Raw genomic sequence first — 18,785 nt, forward strand, 5'->3', positions numbered from 1 at the left:
AGACGTCTCAAAGCACTTCACAGGATACACTGTAAAGTGAATTGACTGTGTATTTTGTGGGTGAAACGTAGCAGCCAATTGCGCACAGCAGTGAGTGTCTCACAGGCAATCGTGGATTGAAGTGACCAATTTTTGTAAGGGGATTATTACCCCAGGAAAAGTGATCCGCTAATTACCTAACAACCATGTTCCTACTGACTGTCGATAAACAGAGGTGTGTGCGTCTGTGTCTGTGTGTGGAGTAAGGAAACTTTAACGTTTCTCCCAACCCAGGACTCAAACCCAGGTCCTCTCGCTCGTGAGGTGAGCGCTCTAACCACTGAGCTCTCCCCCACTTCCCTCCCCCAGGCTCTGCTCAACTCAGCGCCTGGCTGGTTTGGGCATCAGGTAGACCTTGACGGGTTTGCTGAGGTTGATGGTGCCCTCAATGGTGGTGTCTGTCTGGGGGAGTCCGTCCACACTGTCCCCCCAGGCCGGCCTGGCCCCAGCCCCTCCCCGGCTGCCGCTTGCACTGTACGCCAACAACAGTCGCACCTCCACCTGGCAGGGCTCTGTGGGGAGTGGGAGATAGAGAGCGAGAGACAGAGAAAGAGAGAGAGAGAGAGACACACAGAGAGAGGGAGACAGAAAGAGAGACAGAGCGAGAGACAGAGGCAGAGAGAGAGACATTGAGAGAGAGACAGTGAGGCAAGAGATAGAAAGACAGAGAGAGGAAGACAGAGAGAGAGGTAGAGAAACAGATAGAGAGACAGAGACAGAGAGACACAGACAGAGAAAGAGAGAAACAGCGAGAGAGGGAGAGAGAGAGGCAGAGAGGACAGAGAGAGAGATAGAGCTCCAATTATTACACTACCCAACAAAGCAAAACACAACCACACATCACAAGTCATCATAATAATAATCCCTGCATTTGATATAGTGCCTTATCACGTTGTTGGGACCTTTCAAAGCGATTCACAGAATATACTGTAAAGTGTAGCGACTGTGTATTTTGTGGGCAAAATCCGGTAACCAATTGTGCACAGGGATGTCCCACGCACAGTCAATTGCTTTTGGGGAGGAGGGATTACTATTTCTGGAAAGTGATCCGCTAGTCAACTAACAATCGGATAGAATATAATAATTGGTCCATTTTATACAACCTCTATATCATCAAAAAGACTTAATACGCCTCACGTGAGATTTGTTTTAGTCTGGAACAAGTGGAAACCCGTCACCGTGACCAGCCGGGTAACAGAAACCCGTCACCGTGACTGGTCGGGTGTCTGACACACACGGAAACCCGTCACAGTGACCGGTCGGGTGTCTGATACACACGGAAACCCGTCACCGTGACCGGTCGGGTGTCTGACACACACGGAAACCCGTCACCGTGACCGGTCGGGTGTCTGACACACACGGAAACCCATCACCGTGACCGGCCGAGTGTCTGACACACACGGAAACCCGTCACCGTGACCGGTCGGGTGTCTGACACACACGGAAACCCATCACCGTGATTGGCCGGGTGTCTGATACACACGGAAACCCATCACCGTGACCGGCCGGGTGTCTGACACACACGGAAACCCATTAAGATGCTTCAGAGTCTCCAAACCAAACAGAGTTCTAGATATGTATCCCCTATACGCGGAAGTCTCCCTGTGTCTGGGATGGAATGCTCTCTCTCTCTCTCTCTCTCTCGTAATCACATAGTATTAGGTGCAGGTTGGGCGAGACCCAAGGCTTGGGGGGAGCCCAGAGTGTGTGTTGGGGTAACTGCTGGGGTCTAACCAGCTAAACCCACATTGAGAGCACCGTCAAAACATGTATTCAGACGCTTTAGAGTCGAGCTACATTTTTCACACAGAAAGGTCCCACAAATAGTTTAGGGAGATTGATAGCCAGGACAGTGGGAGAGAGAGAGAGACTCCATTCTCTGTTCTCTGTTAACAACCCAAACATGTGATTGATTGCTCCTCTGACCATGTGGTGCTCACCCCAACAGTGACCTGGGGGGGTCAGTCTGGGCTGTGAGCTCAGGGACCCCACAACCTTTTGTTGCGTTTCTGACCCTTTCCTCTGAGGCTGTGAATTCACCGCTTGTCATCTCCTCCTCCTTCTCCTCTTCTCCCCGTGTGAAGTGAGTGAGTGAGTGCGGACAGAGTCAGTTACCTGTCCAGGCTGTGTGAGAGAGATAGACCTCGGTAATCAATCGGTGTCTGCCGGGCCCAGGATTGCGGAAATCGGACGCTTTGGGATGGATTATGTGGGCCTGGCCGTCGGGATACACAACCTGCAGAGATAATAATAATCATAATAATCCCCGCGTCTGATACAGCGGCTTCATCACGTCGGTGAGACGTCTCAAAGCGCCTCACAGGATATACTTATTTTGTGGGTGAAATTTTTGTGGGCGAGAAGAGGTTTCAGACACACCCTCAGGATGGGGCCAGGAATAAGGGATGTGTGTGTGTGTGGTGGGGGGTGGGGAGGGTGGGGAGAGGGAGAACCTTCACCAGGGATGTTAGAGGAGGGGTGTTGTGGAATTGGAGGGCAAGATGGGAGATTATTCACAAGGCTGGGAGGTGGTGGGGGGGCAGCCACAGGAGACGGTCAGTGGGGTACTCACTGGACCTGTTGGTCTCCCCAACTCCTCCCTTCATAGGCTGCAGATCATCCAGAACTAACTCTGCAGCCCATGTCCTCTCCCCCACCCCATCACACCCATCCTCACCCCCACCAGGCTCCCCGACCCCATCACCCCCATCCTCACCCCCACCAGGCTCCCCGACCCCATCACCCCCATCCTCACCCCCACCAGGCTCCCCGACCCCATCACCCCCATCCTCACCCCCACCAGGCTCCCCCACCCCATCACCCCCATCCTCACCCCCACCAGGCTCCCCGACCCCATCACCCCCATCCTCACCCCCACCAGGCTCCCCGACCCCATCACCCCCATCCTCGCCCCCACCAGGCTCCCCGACCCCATCACCCCCATCCTCGCCCCCACCAGGCGCCACGACCCCATCACCCCCATTCTCGCCCTACTCCGCTGGCTTCCTATACCCAGAGGACACAGTTCAAGATCTTGGTCCTCACCTTCAAACCCCCCCCCATGGCCTCGCTCCCCCCAACCTCTGCCACGTCCTAACCCCCTACCATTCTGCTCGCTCTCTCAACTCAGCGGGCTCTGGCCGCCTCGCTCGCCCCACTATTGGTGGGGGGGCCTTCAGCCACTCTGCCCCCACCCTCTGGAACTCCATCCCACAGTTCCTCCGCCTCTCCCCTCCCTCGCCATCTTCAGACCCATCTCAAGACCCTCCTCTTTGACAGGTCACCCTCCTACCTCTGCCCTGCCCGCTTTGATCCCAACCCCCAGCTCGGGAGTGGATCCCTGACTGTCCAGCGCCTTGGGAAGTCGTCCTGATGTGAAAGCGCTGTGTGTAAGTGGCATTTGTTGTTGTTGTTGTACGCTCAGCGCTGCTCACCTGCACCTTGATGGAGTTGGGGGGGTCACTCACGTGCTGTAGTGTGGCATCCAGCTCCAGCACAGCCACCAGCCCTGTGGTGAACCGCAGAGGATTGTCAGACTCTCCCGTGGGCTCGATGATGGTGGCTGACGCCCGGTGAACCTACAACACACCAGGACCAGCAGGTCATCCACCAACTCTTCCCTCCCCTCACCCCACCCCCCGCCCCCACTGGGCAGCTCCACCAACACCAGCACAGGAAGCACAAGGGGAACCTCTGAGGGCAAGTGGCGCAACTGTGTGTCTGTCCCCTAGTGTAATAATAATAATAACCCTTCAGATAGCTCCTTATCATGTCATTGAGGTATCTCAAAGCGCGTCACACAGTATATTTAAAGTGTAGTGACTTTGAATATTGTGGCAGAACATGACAGTCAATTATACACAGCGGTGAGTGTCCCACAAACAGTCGTAGATTCAGTGAACACATTGTTGTGGGGGATTATTACTCATTGAAAAAAGATCTGCTAATCAGGTTCCAATTGACCCCTGATAAACAAAAGTGTGTGTCTGTGTGTGTGTCTGTGTGAGTGTCTATGTGGGTGTATGCATCTGTCTGTGTGTCTATGTGTGTGTGTATTGTCTGTGTGTGTGTGTATGCAGAGTAAGGAAACTTACCTTAGGTTCCCAATTGCCCGGGAATTGAACCCGGATCCTCTCGCTTGTGAGGCGATGTCTAACCACTGAGCTACAGTACATTGCTGCAGCAGCTGTGTACAGGTGGCTGGGGAGGACCAGGGAGTTACTGGGGCTCAGGGGAGACAACAACAACTCGGAGTGTCTCGCAGCGCTTCCCAGGGCTGAGCTGTGAGGCTGAGCCGGGGAGGAAACGACCGTAAACACGGTGGAAGAGGAAGGTAATCTAAAACAGGGGAAGGAGGGGAAGGCGGAGGGATTGGGGCAGTGAGTTGCAAAGCTTTGGGGCGTACGTGCCACCAAATGTCGAGCAGAGGGGGACAACAACAACAACAACTTGCATTTATATAATGGCTTCACACGGGGTAACGTCCCGGAGAGTTTCACAGTGACGGAGTCTGACCCCGAGCCAAGGAGAGCGGGGAGGGGGGAGGGGGGAGGGGGAGGAGGGTGACTGTGAGCACCAGCAACAAGGCAGGATGTGAAGGTGGGGAGAGGGGGGTGAGGCGGAGGGATTGAGGGAGAGAGTTTCTGGGTGTTGTGGCTGAAGTCACGGCCACTGATGGTGGAACAGAGGGAACAACAGGAGGCCTGAGCCGGCTGAGCGGAGGCAGTGGGTGTTGTGTATGGGGGGGAGCAGGTCGGAGGCGTAGGGAGGTGCCAGGGCGAGGTGCCAGGGCGAGGTGCCAGGGCTCTGGGACGAACGGGAAGCCGGGGCCGGCCGAGCGGGTACGTGACTGACCTGCTCTGGGAGCTGGAGGTGCAGGAAGGCGCTCTGCCGCAGGGTGGTCTGCAGGATCTTCACCATCTCGGTGGGTTTACAGGCCACGAGCCGCGGCATCACATCCAACAGCCGCTCCACAAACCCCCCCTGTAACTGCTGCAGCTCCACAGCAAAACACCTGGGGAGGAGCACAGCAACAGCCATCACACACACACACACACACACACACACACACACATACACACACACAGGCACTCACACACACACAGGCTCACACACATACACACACCGGCACTCACACACACACACAGGCTCACACACACACACAGGCTCACACACACACACAGGCTCACACACACACACAGGCTAACAAACACACACAGGCTCACACACACACACACACACAGGCTCACACACACACAGGCTCACACACACACACACACACAGGCTCTCACACACACACACACACAGGCTCACACACAGGCTCACACACACACACAAGCTCACACACACACACACAGGATCACACACACACACACACTCACAGGCTCACACATACACACACATAGGCTCACACACACACAGGCTCACACACACACACACACACTGGCTCTCTCACACGCACACACACACACCGGCTCTCTCACACGCACACACACACACCGGCTCTCACACACACACAGGCTCACACAGACACACACACACACAGGCTCACACACATACACGCGCACACACACACACAGGCTCACACACAGGCTCACACACACAGGCTCACACACACAAACAGGCTCACACACACATAGGCTCACACACACACACACAGGTTCACACACACACACAGGCTCTCTCACACACACACACACACACACCGGCTCTCTCACACACACACACACACACGGGCTCACACACACACGGGCACACACACATACACACACAGGCTCTCTCACACACACACGGGCTCACACACACACAGGCTCACACACACACACACACACCGGCTCTCACACACACGGGCTCACACACATACACACTCAGGCTCACACACACTCACAGGCTCACACATACACACACCGGCTCACACACACACACACACAGGCTCACACACACACACAGGCTCACACACACAGGTTCACACACACACACAGGCTCACACACACTCACACAGGCTCACACACACACACACAGAACAGGCTCACACACACACGGGCTCACACACATACACACACAGGCTAACACACACACACACACACACACACACAGGCTCACACACACACAGGCTGACACACACACACTGGCACTCACACACACACACACACACAGGCACTTACACACTCATACACACACAGGCACTCACACACACACAGGCTCACACACACACCGGCTCACACACAGGCTCACACACACACACACAGGCTCACACACACACACAGGCTAACACACACACACAGGCTCACACACACACACAGGCTCACACACACACACACACAGGCTCACACACACACACAGGCTCACACACACAGGCTCACACACACACGGGCTCACACACATACACACTCAGGCTCACACACACTCACAGGCTCACACATACACACACACCGGCTCACACACACACACACACACAGGCTCACACACACACAGGCTCACACACACACAGGCTCACACACACTCACACAGGCTAACACACACACAGAACAGGCTCACACACACACGGGCTCACACACATACACACACAGGCTAACACACACACAGGCTGACACACACACACACAGGCACTTACACACTCATACACACACAGGCACTCACACACACACAGGCACTCACACACACACAGGCTCACACACACACCGGCTCACACACAGGCTCACACACACAGGCTAACACACACACACACAGGCTCACACACACACACAGGCTCACACACATACACACACAGGCTCACACACACACACAGGCTCACACACAGGCTCACACACACAGGCTCACACACACACGGGCTCACACACATACACACTCAGGCTCACACACACTCACAGGCTCACACATACACACACACCGGCTCACACACACACACACACACAGGCTCACACACACACACAGGCTCACACACACACACACACACACAGGCACTTACACACTCATACACACACAGGCACTTACACACTCATACACACACAGGCACTCACACACACACAGGCACTCACACACTCACAGGCACTCACACACTCACAGGCACTCACACACACACAGGCACTCACACACTCACAGGCACTCACACACACACACACACACTGGCACTCTCACACACACACACACACACACAGGTACTCACACACTCACAGGCACTCACACACACACACACACACAGGCACTCACAAACACACAGGCACTCACAAACACACAGGCACTCACAAACACACAGGCACTCACAAACACACAGGCACTCACAAACACACAGGCACTCACACAAACACAGGCACTCACACAAACACAGGCACTCATACACACACACACAGGCACTCACACAAACACAGGCACTCATACACACACACACAGGCACTCACAAAAATACAGGCATTCACACACACTGTGAATTGGAGGGGTTTGAGAAGGGAGTGGCGGAGAGGAAGGAGTGAAGCTGAGAAGCAACAACTCGTTCCAGGAGAGGAAGGGGAGGTTGGAGATGGGATGGTAGTTAGGGAGTAGAGAAGGGTCCAGGGAGGGCTTTTTTAAGGATAGGAGTGATGACAGCAGTTTTTAATGGGATGGGAACAGTACCAGAGGACAGGGAGAGGTTACAATGTCAGTGAGTAGAGGGGCAAGGAGGTGGAGCTGAGAGGTGAGGAGAGGGGTAGGGATGGGGTCGAGGGAGCAGGTGGTCGGTTTCAAGCGTATTATAGTGATGGTGAGAGAGGAGAGAAGACAGGCTCGAAGGTGTGGAGAGAGGGGTGGGTAGGGGCCGGGGTGAGAGGTGGAGATGGGGAGGGGGTAACAGACAGAAGGGCAGAGGCAGCTGAGTGGATTCCCTCGACTTTGGATTCGATGAAGTCCAGCATCGCCTCACAGGCAGGCAGCCCACATCACACACACAGCACACACATCACACAGCACACAGGCACTCACACACATACAGCAACCCACAGCACTCATACACCACACACTCATCAACACACACACAAACACACAGGCAGCCACACACCACACACACAGAGGCAGCCACACACACACACACACACCCCTACCTACATAATAATAATAATCCTTGCATTTGATACAGCGCCTTATCATGTTGTTGAGACGTCTCAAAGCACTTCATGGCACACGCTGTAAAGTGTTTTGACTGTGTGTTTGATGGGTGAGATGAGGAATAATGAGCTGGTTACCTTGTGAATGCCTCGAGCTCCTGGAGGAACTTCTCACACATGTTCAGGAGGATTTCCATGCTGGGGGCAGAACAGACACAATGAAGTGAGGGCATCTTCCACAAACACTGCCCACAGAGCCCTGGCATCATCACCCCCATCACTCCTCACTCCGTAAATGATTACACATGTACAGGGTGGCACAACGTCAAAACATCTCAACACTTCAGAGGAAAGGTCACCAACAAGTGCAACTGTGCTCACACACCACACACACACACCACACACACCATACTAACACACCACACAAACACCACTCACACCACACACACACCACTCACACCACACACACACCGCACACACATACCACACTGACACACACCACTCCCAACACACACACACACCACTCACACCACACACACCACACATACACTACTCACACACACTACACACACCACACACACCACATCACTCACACAAAATACACACCCCACACACACTACACACACACCAACTCCACACACCACACACACACCATACACACCATACACCCCACATACACACTCCACACACACACCACATGCACACATCACACCCCCCCCCACACACACCACACATCCCACACACACACCACATATCACACACACATTCCACACACACACATCACACACCCCACACACACCACACACCACACACACACCCCACACATACACCACGCACACACCCCACCGCTCCTGGCCTCACCCTCTGGTGGTGCAAGCGCTCAGGATGAGCTGCAAGGCTTTTAGCCTGGAGCCGCACGTGGTGAATGATAACGAGCTGCCGGCTCTCCAGCCCACTGTACAGGAACTCCAGCTCGTATGTGTAGGCCAGGACCTGGCGGGACAGAGAGAGAGAGTTAGGCTGCGAGTGACAGAGAGAGAGAGAGTGACAGTGAGTCAGGATTGGGGGGTAGAGAGAGAGTGAGTCAGGACGGGGGTGGGGGGGGTAGAGAGAGTGAGTCAGGACGGGGGGGTAGAGAGAGTGAGTCAGGACGGGGGTGGGGGGGGGAAGAGAGAGTGAGTCAGGACGGGGGGGTAGAGAGAGTGAGTCAGGACGGGGGTGGGGGGGTAGAGAGAGTGAGTCAGGACGGGGGTGGGGGGATAGAGAGAGTGAGTCAGGACGGGGGGGTAGAGAGAGTGAATCAGGACGGGGGTGGGGGGGTAGAGAGAGTGAGTCAGGACGGGGGGGTAGAGAGAGTGAGTCAGGACGGGGGTGGGGGGGTAGAGAGAGTGAGTCAGGACGGGGGGGTAGAGAGAGTGAATCAGGATGGGGGGTGTAGAAAGAGAGTCAGGACTGGGTGGGGCAGAGAGAGTCAGGATAGTAATAATAATCCTTAATAATAATCCTTGCATTTGATATAGCGCTTTTCACGTCCTTTATACTGTAAAGTGAATTGACTGTATATTTGTGGGCGAACACGGCAGCCAATTGCGCACAGCAGTGTCCCACAATTGTTTTTGGTTTTGGAGGGATTATTATTAGGTTTGTGGAGTAAGCAAACTTGCCCAAGGTTTTGCCCTCTGCCTGGAAATGAACTCAGGTCTCTTCGCTTGCAAAGCGAGTGCTCTAACCACTGAGCTACAGGACTCCACGGGGGGGTAGAGAGAGAGTCAGGGTGGGGGGGGTAGAGAGAAAGTCAGGACGGGGGGGGGGGGGGGGGTAGAGAGAAAGAGAGAGTCAGGATAGGAGGGGTAGAGAGAGAGAGAAAGTCAGGATGGGGGGGGGAAGAGAGTCAGGATGGGGGGGGGGGTAGAGAGAGAGATTCAGGACGGGGTGGCGGGGTGGAGGAGCGTCAGAGAGACAAACAACAGGAACAAAATCAAATGACATTTGCACATCAGGAGGACGTCCTGAGGCGCTGGACAGTCAGGGATTTGGACCTGAGCTGGGGTTCGGGGTCAGGAGGGTGGAGGGCACGGGGGGATTGCACGGATGACCGAAGGCGCCATTGGGGAGGAGAGTCTCAAACAACAACATTGCATTTGTACAGTGCCTTGAACAGGCTTTGGACATGGCAAGGGAAGGGAGCAGTTCCAGAGGGTGGGGGCAGAAAAGCTGAAGGCCTGACCGCTGAGGGTGGGGTGGGCCGGGCTGGGCCGGGCTGGGCGGGGCGGGGCGGGGGACGTGGAGCAGGCCGAAGCCCGCTGGGCGTAGGGAACAGACACACAAGAACTTGAGATTACACAGCGTTGTCCCGAAGTGAGTCACTGCGGCGAAGCTGGACTCCGAGCCGGGGGGAGCACAGGCGAAGAGCAAGGTCTTCATGTGTGATCTAAACGAGGGGAAGGAGTGGGCAAGGCGGAGGGTGTGAGGGAGCGAGTTCCAAAGCTTCGGGGCGTGGTGTCTGATGGTGGAGCGGAGGGGACGAGGGACGAGTAGAGCAAACAGCAGACACTGTGTCAGGATTTAGGGGGAGAGGAGTGCAGTGATGGTCTATCAGGACCTGTGGGCAAATTATGAGTGACAAAGCCTCTGTGGGAAGCACGAGGTAACGGATCCAATGTAAACCTCTCTCTGTTTGCCCTCCGCTCCCTCACCCTCAGCTTTGGTGAATAAACCCAAACTCTCAGCCTCTCATCCCTGCCAATCCCCCAGTGAGCGCCCGCTGCCCCCTTTCCGTTGTTACAATAACAACAACAATAATCCTTGCATTTGATACAGCGCCTCATCATGTCTCAAAGCACCTCACAGGATAGGCTGTAAAGTGTAGTGACTGTCTATTTTGTAAAAGAAACACAGCAGCCAATTACACACAGCCACATCAAACGCACGGATTATTATTCTTATTACTATCAAGTGGAAGTGACAAGTTAAGCCAGGGTCGAGTTGTGGGAAGGCAGCGAGACAAGACCTCGCAGGGGGTCCAGTGAAGCAGGTACTGTGCGAGCAGGGCAGGGCGGGGCGGGGCGGGGCAGGGCATCTGTGGCTCACCTGTTTGGCAGCGGCTGACGCCATAGCGTTCTGCTTCAGGTAGAGCGGAGCTGCCACGTTCCACAGCTTCTCCTGTAGCGACTGTGGGGAAAGATCAGCTCAGGACAATAACAATAACAACAATAACAACAACAATAATAACAATAACAACAATAATAACAATACCAATAATAATACCAATAATAACATACTGCAACAATAACAACAATAATATTAACAATAATAACAACAATAATACTTGCAGGGGGTCTGGTGACAATACAGAGATAACCAACACACTCACCTTCATGAGCAGGAGCTGGCACTGCAGGTAGGTGGCAGAGAATTCAGCAATCCCTGCCAGCTCCGGCTGCAGCTCTCCCAGTCTCTGCAAGTCCCTGTGTGAGAGAGCGAGAAAGGCAACATGGAATACATTCTTAATAATAATAATCCTTGCATTTGGTACAGCGCCTGATCACATCGTTGAGACGTCTCAAAGCGCACGTAAAGATACACGTAAAGTGAATTGACTTTTATGGAGGAATCGCAGCAGCCAATTGCACTCAGCAGTGAGTGTCCCACAAAAGGCCTCAAAGTGAGTAACCAATTTTATTTAGTTATTTTTGAAGGGATACTAACAATAATCCCTTATTTATTTACAGCAAATTTACATTGACATTTACATTTACAACACAGAGGAAGGCCATTTGGCCCATTGCATCTGTTGATTTTTGAGACGTCCTCCCGACGTGAAAGGCGCTCAATAAATGGAATCTTGTTGTTGTTGTTGTTGTTGATTTTTAAGAGCGATCCTTTCAGTCCCATTTACCTGTCCTTTCCCCACAGTCCAACAACTTGTATTTCCTTCACACTAGACGGTGTCTCAGAGAACTTAGTACTGGGAGATATTGCCACTTGAAGTCTGAAGTCACCGTCTCTTCAGGATCATAGAATTATACAGCACAGAAGGAGGCCCTACGAGCCATCGTGTCTGTGCCAACACGATGGGCCGAATGGGACGTTAAAAATCGTCGTTCGTCGATAAGAGAAGGGATTTTCTCCCTCTCTCCCTGGACAACAATCCACCAAATAAAATCACTCCCTCCATGGCTGTTTGCGGTAAGTCACTGAGCATAAATCGGATACCATGTTTTGCCAACAAAACACACAGTCACTACAGTCTACAGTCTACAACAATAAATTACATAGAGAAACAGCCTTTCACGTTGGAAAGATGTTCAAGGTGCTGGATAGTTAAAGGTTTGCAACCGAGCCGGGGATTGGAATCAAGAGGGTTGGAGAGTAGTGGGGGATGGGAGTGGGGGGATGGGAGTGGGGGTGTGGGAGTGGGAGTGGGGGTGTGACTGGGGGGTGTGAGTGAGGGGGTGGGAGTGGGGGTTGGGAGTGGGGCCGAAGACACGGTCACAGAGGAAGGTATTGAGATGGCCTTTGAAGGAGACCCGGGAGGGACAAGGCAGAGGGACTCAGAGTTGCAGACGGTGGAGAGTAAACCTGAAGGCCAGACTGGCAATAGTGGGGTGGGCAGGGCAGGGGTAAGTCAGTGCCCACCGAGCGGCAAAGCGGACAGGTTGGTAGGGTATCATAGTCTAACCTGGAAGCACTTTGAGACGTCTCAACGACGTGATGAGGCAAGGATTATACTTTTATTATTATTATGAATTATTATTATTATTATATTGAGTGCTCCACCACATGACCATATGTGAAGGGTACCACGGAAATGAAAGGTGTTGTTGGCCAGAAGGTTTGTTGTTTAGCGGGCGGTGAAGATGCCTCTTGCCTACCGTGTGGTGAGTTTCAGGAGGTCCTGGGACCCGTGTGCATCCAGGTGCTGAATGCTTTGAACTCGGTCCAGGCTCTTCTGTACAAACTGCCGAGAGGAGTCCTCACTCAGAGCCAGGCTGCTGGAATCCGACACCAAGGTCTTTCTCCCCGGCAACTGGAGGAAACCGCAGAGAAACTGGATTATTAAACCCCGGCCAACACAGCAGTTAGCTAACCTGCCCCTGTTCTCAAATCACACTGCAGGAATGCTCAGCGAGTTACGAGAGCTATTGGACACCAGGTACTGGTCTAATCCCATTCCCCTGCGCTTTCAACCCCTCATTGTGTCTGTGCTGGGGCTCGCTCCCCACTGGAGCTCTCTACACTAATCCTATTCCCTGCTCTCTCTCTCCCCATAGTGTCTGTGCTGGGGCTCTCTCCCCACTGACGCATGGCTGTTCCCAGATGCTCCACACATTGAACACAACCTAATTTTTTCTTCAAACAGGATAAATCTCATCCAGGCCACTCACTAGCTATTTTGGGAGCTATATTAACAAGCACTGGGAGCTGGGCCAAGAGTTTTTGGTGCTGGTGTGTGGTTTAAGTGATTAGATGGGCTTCAGAAGAGAAAGGAGTGGTAAGGAATGACTGATCAGGACAAGAAGTCAAATGGATGGTCACGGACATTGCAAAACAATCCCAGGAGGACAAACTGAGGAATGTGAGGGACAAAGCAACATTCAAACACTGAAACAGGAAGGGCATGACATTCCCTCAGGAAGCACATGGAATAAAAACTTCAGGATTACACGAATGGACAGTCAAACGATCATTGGGTGACTAGACACTAGGTTAACCAGTCACTGGAGCTTAGTGTTTAAAGCTTCCTCAAAGAACGGGATGATACTAGGGTTAAGATTCTACGATTCTGTTCCACGGAAATGAAAATGTGCAGGGCTATGGGTAAGAGCATGGGAGGGGATTAGTTGGTGCTCTTTCAAAGAGCCGGCACAGGCATGGATGGGCCTCCTTGTGCTGTAATATTCTATGATTCTACAAATGATGCCTCTGACATTGAGCACTTCTCCTGCTGGAGTGTCAGCCAGGACTGTGAGCTCAGCTTAATGAGAGGCCTTTGTACACTGACCATGTTGTTCTTGTCCCTGAAACTCTGGAACTCTCTCCCTCAATCCCTCAGCCTTGCCCCCTCACTTACCCAACTTCAAATCCCACCTAAAGACTTTCCTTTTTGATCATGCATACGTCACCTCCCCCTCCCTCTCCCCTTGGCTCAGGATTCCATATTAAGAGCGCTATATAAATACAAGTTGTTGGCTTCCAAGAACGCCAGGCACCTGGGGTGAAAGTCAGGGGAGGGTTAAATAGAATGAGCTGCGCGGCCCTCACTGACCTGCAGCGGGGGCACCAGGTGAGAGAGGCTGTCCCGCAGGTAGGCGTAGTGCCGAACGTGTGGTCGGAGAAGAGCCGCGGACATGGTGGGGCAAGTCTTGGCTGCGTTGAACACCAGCACCAACACCGCGATATCTGAGCAAGGTTAAGCACGCAACATCTAACAAGATTAAATAAAATGGAGTCCTGTAGCTCAGTGGTTAGAGCACTCGCCTCGCAAGCGAGAGGACCTGGGTTCGATTCCCGGGCAGTAGAGTGAAACATTGGATATGTTTCCCTGCTACACACACGCAAACAGACCTCTATTTACCAAGCAGTTGTTTGGGCAAATCACTTTTCCCGGGGTAATGATTCCATCAAAAAAAATTTGGTCACTTCAATCCATGACTGTCTGTGGACACTCACTGCTGTGTGCAATTGGCTGTCGCAATTTCGCCCACAAAAAATACAGTCAATTCACAGTATATTTGTGAAGCGCTTTGAGACGTCTAAAAATCTGATAAGGCGCTGTGTCAAATGCAAGGATTATTATTAATAAAACTACCACGAGTGAGTGTACACACACCAATGGCCACCCAGTGTGTATGCGCCTGGGAGCAGTTGGTGAAGGGGTGTGTGAAAGGACGGCAGCAAATGTGGTCTCTTTAGTGCTGAGTTAGTTTCAAACTGCCGGGGAGGGAGGGAGGGACAACCCTCATTTCAGAGAAACGGAAACCAGACATCTGTAGAGTTTGGAGACACAACAATAATAATAATAACAATCTTTGCATTTGATGCAGTGTCTTATCATGTCTTCGAGGCGTCTCAAAGTGCTTCACAGAATATACTGTAAAGTAAACTGACTATATTTTGTGAGCGAAATGCGGCAGCCAATTGCGCACAGCAGCGTCCCACAAACAGCCGTGGGTTGAGTGATCAATATCCTCGGAAAAGCGATCCGCCAATCGACCAACAACTGGGTCCCTACTGACCGCTGGTAACCAGAGGCCTGTGTGTGCGGAGTTAGGAAACTTGCCTAAGGTTTCACCCTGACCTGTCTGGGAATTGAACCCAGGTCCTCTCGCTTGCAAGGCAAGCGCGGAAACCCGAGCTGCAGTACTGCACAATCCGCAAGATGGCAACTCCAGCAATGCAGCGCTCTCACCCCGGCACCCCCCACAACTCCACCAGCACTGCATTGCAGCGAGCGTCAGCCTGGTCTGTCTGTGAGTTCAAAGTCCCCACGTGGAGGCTGGAACCCACCCAGTGAGCCAGGCTGAGGCCAGACTGACACGGCAAGGATACAGGCTGGTCGTCCATGTCTGGCTCTGGAGTATCGAAGTACGGGTGTGTGCTCAGCAACTCGGGTACGAGGGGGAGAACCAGGGTCGGGTGCCGGCTCCCAAGGTACTTGAGGCATCTTGAGAGAGAGGAAGAGAGAGAGAGAGAAGCGATTAACACGGGTTCCTCGAGGGTGCAAACCATCCCAAAGACAACAGCAGCTGAACAGATAGATAGCTCTCTATCTAGTTATAACAATAACAATAATAACAATAACAGTAATGACAATAATTCTGGCATTTGATGCAGAGCCTTATCACGTCTTCTAGACTTCTCAAAGCGTTTCACAGAATATACTGCAAAGTGAATTGACTGTATATCTTTTTGGGTGAAACACGGCAGCCAATTGCTCACAGCAGTGAGTGTCCCACAGGCAGTCATGGAGTGAAGTGATCAAATTATTATTATTATTTTTAAGGGGATTATTGCTCCCAGAAAGTGATCCGCGATTCGACTAACAACCGGGTTCCTATTGATTGCTGCTGAAGCCTGTGGAGTAAGGAAACTAGTCTAAGGTTTTGGGAATTGAACCCCGATCCTCTCGCTTGCAAGGCGAGTGCTCTAACCACTACACTACAGGATTTCAGTATTGCTGGCAGGTGTAGTGACTGTGCATTTTGTAGGCAAAACTACCCCTCCCATGACAGAGGCATTAAATCCCTGGAACCCTATTCTGGCAAAGCAAAGTTAGAAGATTTTAGAACAAATCACATTGACCCCCCCCACTGCTCCGAGCTGAGACTCACTTCCAGATGGAATTCCTGTCGGTCGGATACTTGGCCAGGTTTTTCAGCAGCTCCACAAGCGCCAGGTGGATGCCGTCCTTGGTGGACACGTTGGTGTAGCACAGCAGCTCATGCAAGGCCTCACGAATGTCCCGGGAGGAATCCTGCAGGTCACAGACACATATCCTCACCCGCACCAAACAACACATGCCCATCCCCCACTCCCTCCAGCCCCCCCTCCCTTCCTCAATCCCCGCCCCCCCCATCCCCTCCCCTCCCCAAACCCCTCCCCAATCCCCTCCCCTCCCCAATCCTCTCCCCGCCCCTCCCATTCCCAATCCTCTCAAGCCCCCACCTCCCCAATCCTCTCCAGCCCCACCTCCCCTCCCCAATCCCTCCAGCCCCCACCCTCCCAACCCCAATCCCCTCCAGCCCCCACCCTCCCAACCCCAATCCCCTCCAGCCCCCACCCTCCCATCCTCAATCCCCTCCAGCCTGGCTTCCCAACACCCACAAATCCATACAGACACAGACAAGACTCACATAAACACACACACATACCCACACAGACACACACACAGACACACACGAAGACACACGCGAACCCACAGACAGATGCACAAACACGCACACACACAGATCGACAGACACACAGACAGTCAGACAGATAGACCCAGACAAACACACACACACTGACCTCCAGGACGGCGAGCACGGTGTCCAGCTGGTCCTCCCGCAGACGGATGTGGCTGGAGATGTGGCGCAAGGCGTGGATGGAGCCCAGACGCACCTCCTCAATCTCGTCGTTGAACATGTCCACCAGGAAGTCCAGGCACTTCTCAGCGAAGGAGGCGGAGGCCTGGCCCAGCGTACAGAGAGACTCCACCGCAGCCAGCCGCACCTCTGCTCACACACACAGGGCGATACTGAGCTCTGACCTCACACAGTGTCTGAGCTCACACAGTGTCTGAGCTCACACAGTGTCTGGGATCACACAGTGTCTGGGCTCACACAGTGTCTGGGATCACACAGTGTCTGGGCTCACACAGTGTCTGGGCTCACACAGTGTCTGGGATCACACAGTGTCTGGGCTCACACAGTGTCTGGGATCACACAGTGTCTGGGCTCACACAGTGTCTGGGATCACACAGTGTCTGGGCTCACACAGTGTCTGAGCCCACACATAGAGAATGTCGATTTAAAGTACTGGAGGGCAGCTGGCGTCCAGGGAACTGTACCTCAACACATGTCAGAGCTTCCAGGAGAGGAGGGAAGAAAACTGAAGCTTTTAAAAGTATGTGTAATTTAAGATATGAGGCCACTAATTCAATCAGAGCATTGCTCTACCGTCTTTATTTTCAGAATCTATTCACATTCTAAATATCTGCTTTATTCTGCTCCAGGTCCATGAAGCTTTCTTGAACAGTAGAGGAAGCAATCCTCCCCAACAGCGTTCCTTCGCCTTCTTGCACCAAGTGATGCAATTGAAACTGACAATTTGTTCCCTTGGGGAAAGCTCAAACACAAACGCTAATGAAACTAGAATTTAAATTCCTGTCTACATATCCCATATTTTTATGATGTTGCTCCAAGCTCTGTGAGCCGATCACCCCATCCTCGCCCGACTTCACTGACTCTCCATTCGCCGGATGAATAAGTTTAATAATCCCGTCCTGACTTTTTAAAGCCCTCCTTCCTCTGCAACCTATTAACATCATATCAACCTTCCCGCTCCCTCTGTTGTGTAAATGCAATTTGTTGTTGTTGATGTCCTGTCCCATCCTTTAAGTATTAGATACATTCTGACTATTAATAATAATAATAATCCTTGCATTTTATATAGCACTTTTCATGTCTTCAAGACGTCTCAAAGCGCTTCACAGAATATAGTGTAAAGTGTAGTGACTGTATACTTTGTGGGCGAAACGCGGCAGTCAATTGCACACAGCAGTGTTCCACAAACAGCCATGGATTGAAGTGACCAAATTATTATTTTATTTTCTTTCGTTGAGGGATTATTATTAGGCTCTGTGTGGAGTAAGGAAACTTGCCCAAGGTTTCGCCCTGATCTGCCGGGGATTGAACTCAGGTCTCTCGCTCGCAAAGCGAGTGCTCTAACCACTGAGCTACAGGATTACCAGAGTACTGGAGCTACACTTACAGACACCTCTTTTCCAACAAATATGGATAATGCCATACTCTTGAGAAAATTTATTTTCTGTGAAAATAGTTATGTTCAGGGTTAATGTATGAAATAGATTCTGGCAAATTTAAACGATGTTTTCAATATGCTGAAACAAATCTATTTATATAGAATATAAATCTATGAGCAAAAGTTCAAAATTAACTTTTCATT

General features: G+C 52.3%; 1 protein-coding gene across 1 annotated transcript in view; it reads right to left on the bottom strand.

The window, feature by feature from the left end:
• Nucleotides 1–202: 202 nt before the first annotated feature.
• Nucleotides 203–18,785, bottom strand: part of ints4 (integrator complex subunit 4) — a 34,659-nt gene continuing 16,076 nt past the window's right edge. Inside the window, 14 exon segments of the mRNA XM_042345770.1 lie at nucleotides 203–551; nucleotides 2,155–2,275; nucleotides 3,474–3,617; nucleotides 4,894–5,053; nucleotides 8,256–8,315; nucleotides 8,979–9,019; nucleotides 9,021–9,110; nucleotides 11,208–11,288; nucleotides 11,491–11,584; nucleotides 12,992–13,146; nucleotides 14,386–14,519; nucleotides 15,656–15,783; nucleotides 16,451–16,593; nucleotides 17,127–17,332. Coding sequence (XP_042201704.1) covers nucleotides 361–551; nucleotides 2,155–2,275; nucleotides 3,474–3,617; nucleotides 4,894–5,053; nucleotides 8,256–8,315; nucleotides 8,979–9,019; nucleotides 9,021–9,110; nucleotides 11,208–11,288; nucleotides 11,491–11,584; nucleotides 12,992–13,146; nucleotides 14,386–14,519; nucleotides 15,656–15,783; nucleotides 16,451–16,593; nucleotides 17,127–17,332 — 1,748 coding nt within the window. The 3' untranslated portion in view covers nucleotides 203–360.

This window comes from Callorhinchus milii, unplaced genomic scaffold (genome assembly GCF_018977255.1).
Source record: "Callorhinchus milii isolate IMCB2004 unplaced genomic scaffold, IMCB_Cmil_1.0 Scaffold91, whole genome shotgun sequence".
Lineage (NCBI taxonomy): Eukaryota > Metazoa > Chordata > Chondrichthyes > Chimaeriformes > Callorhinchidae > Callorhinchus > Callorhinchus milii.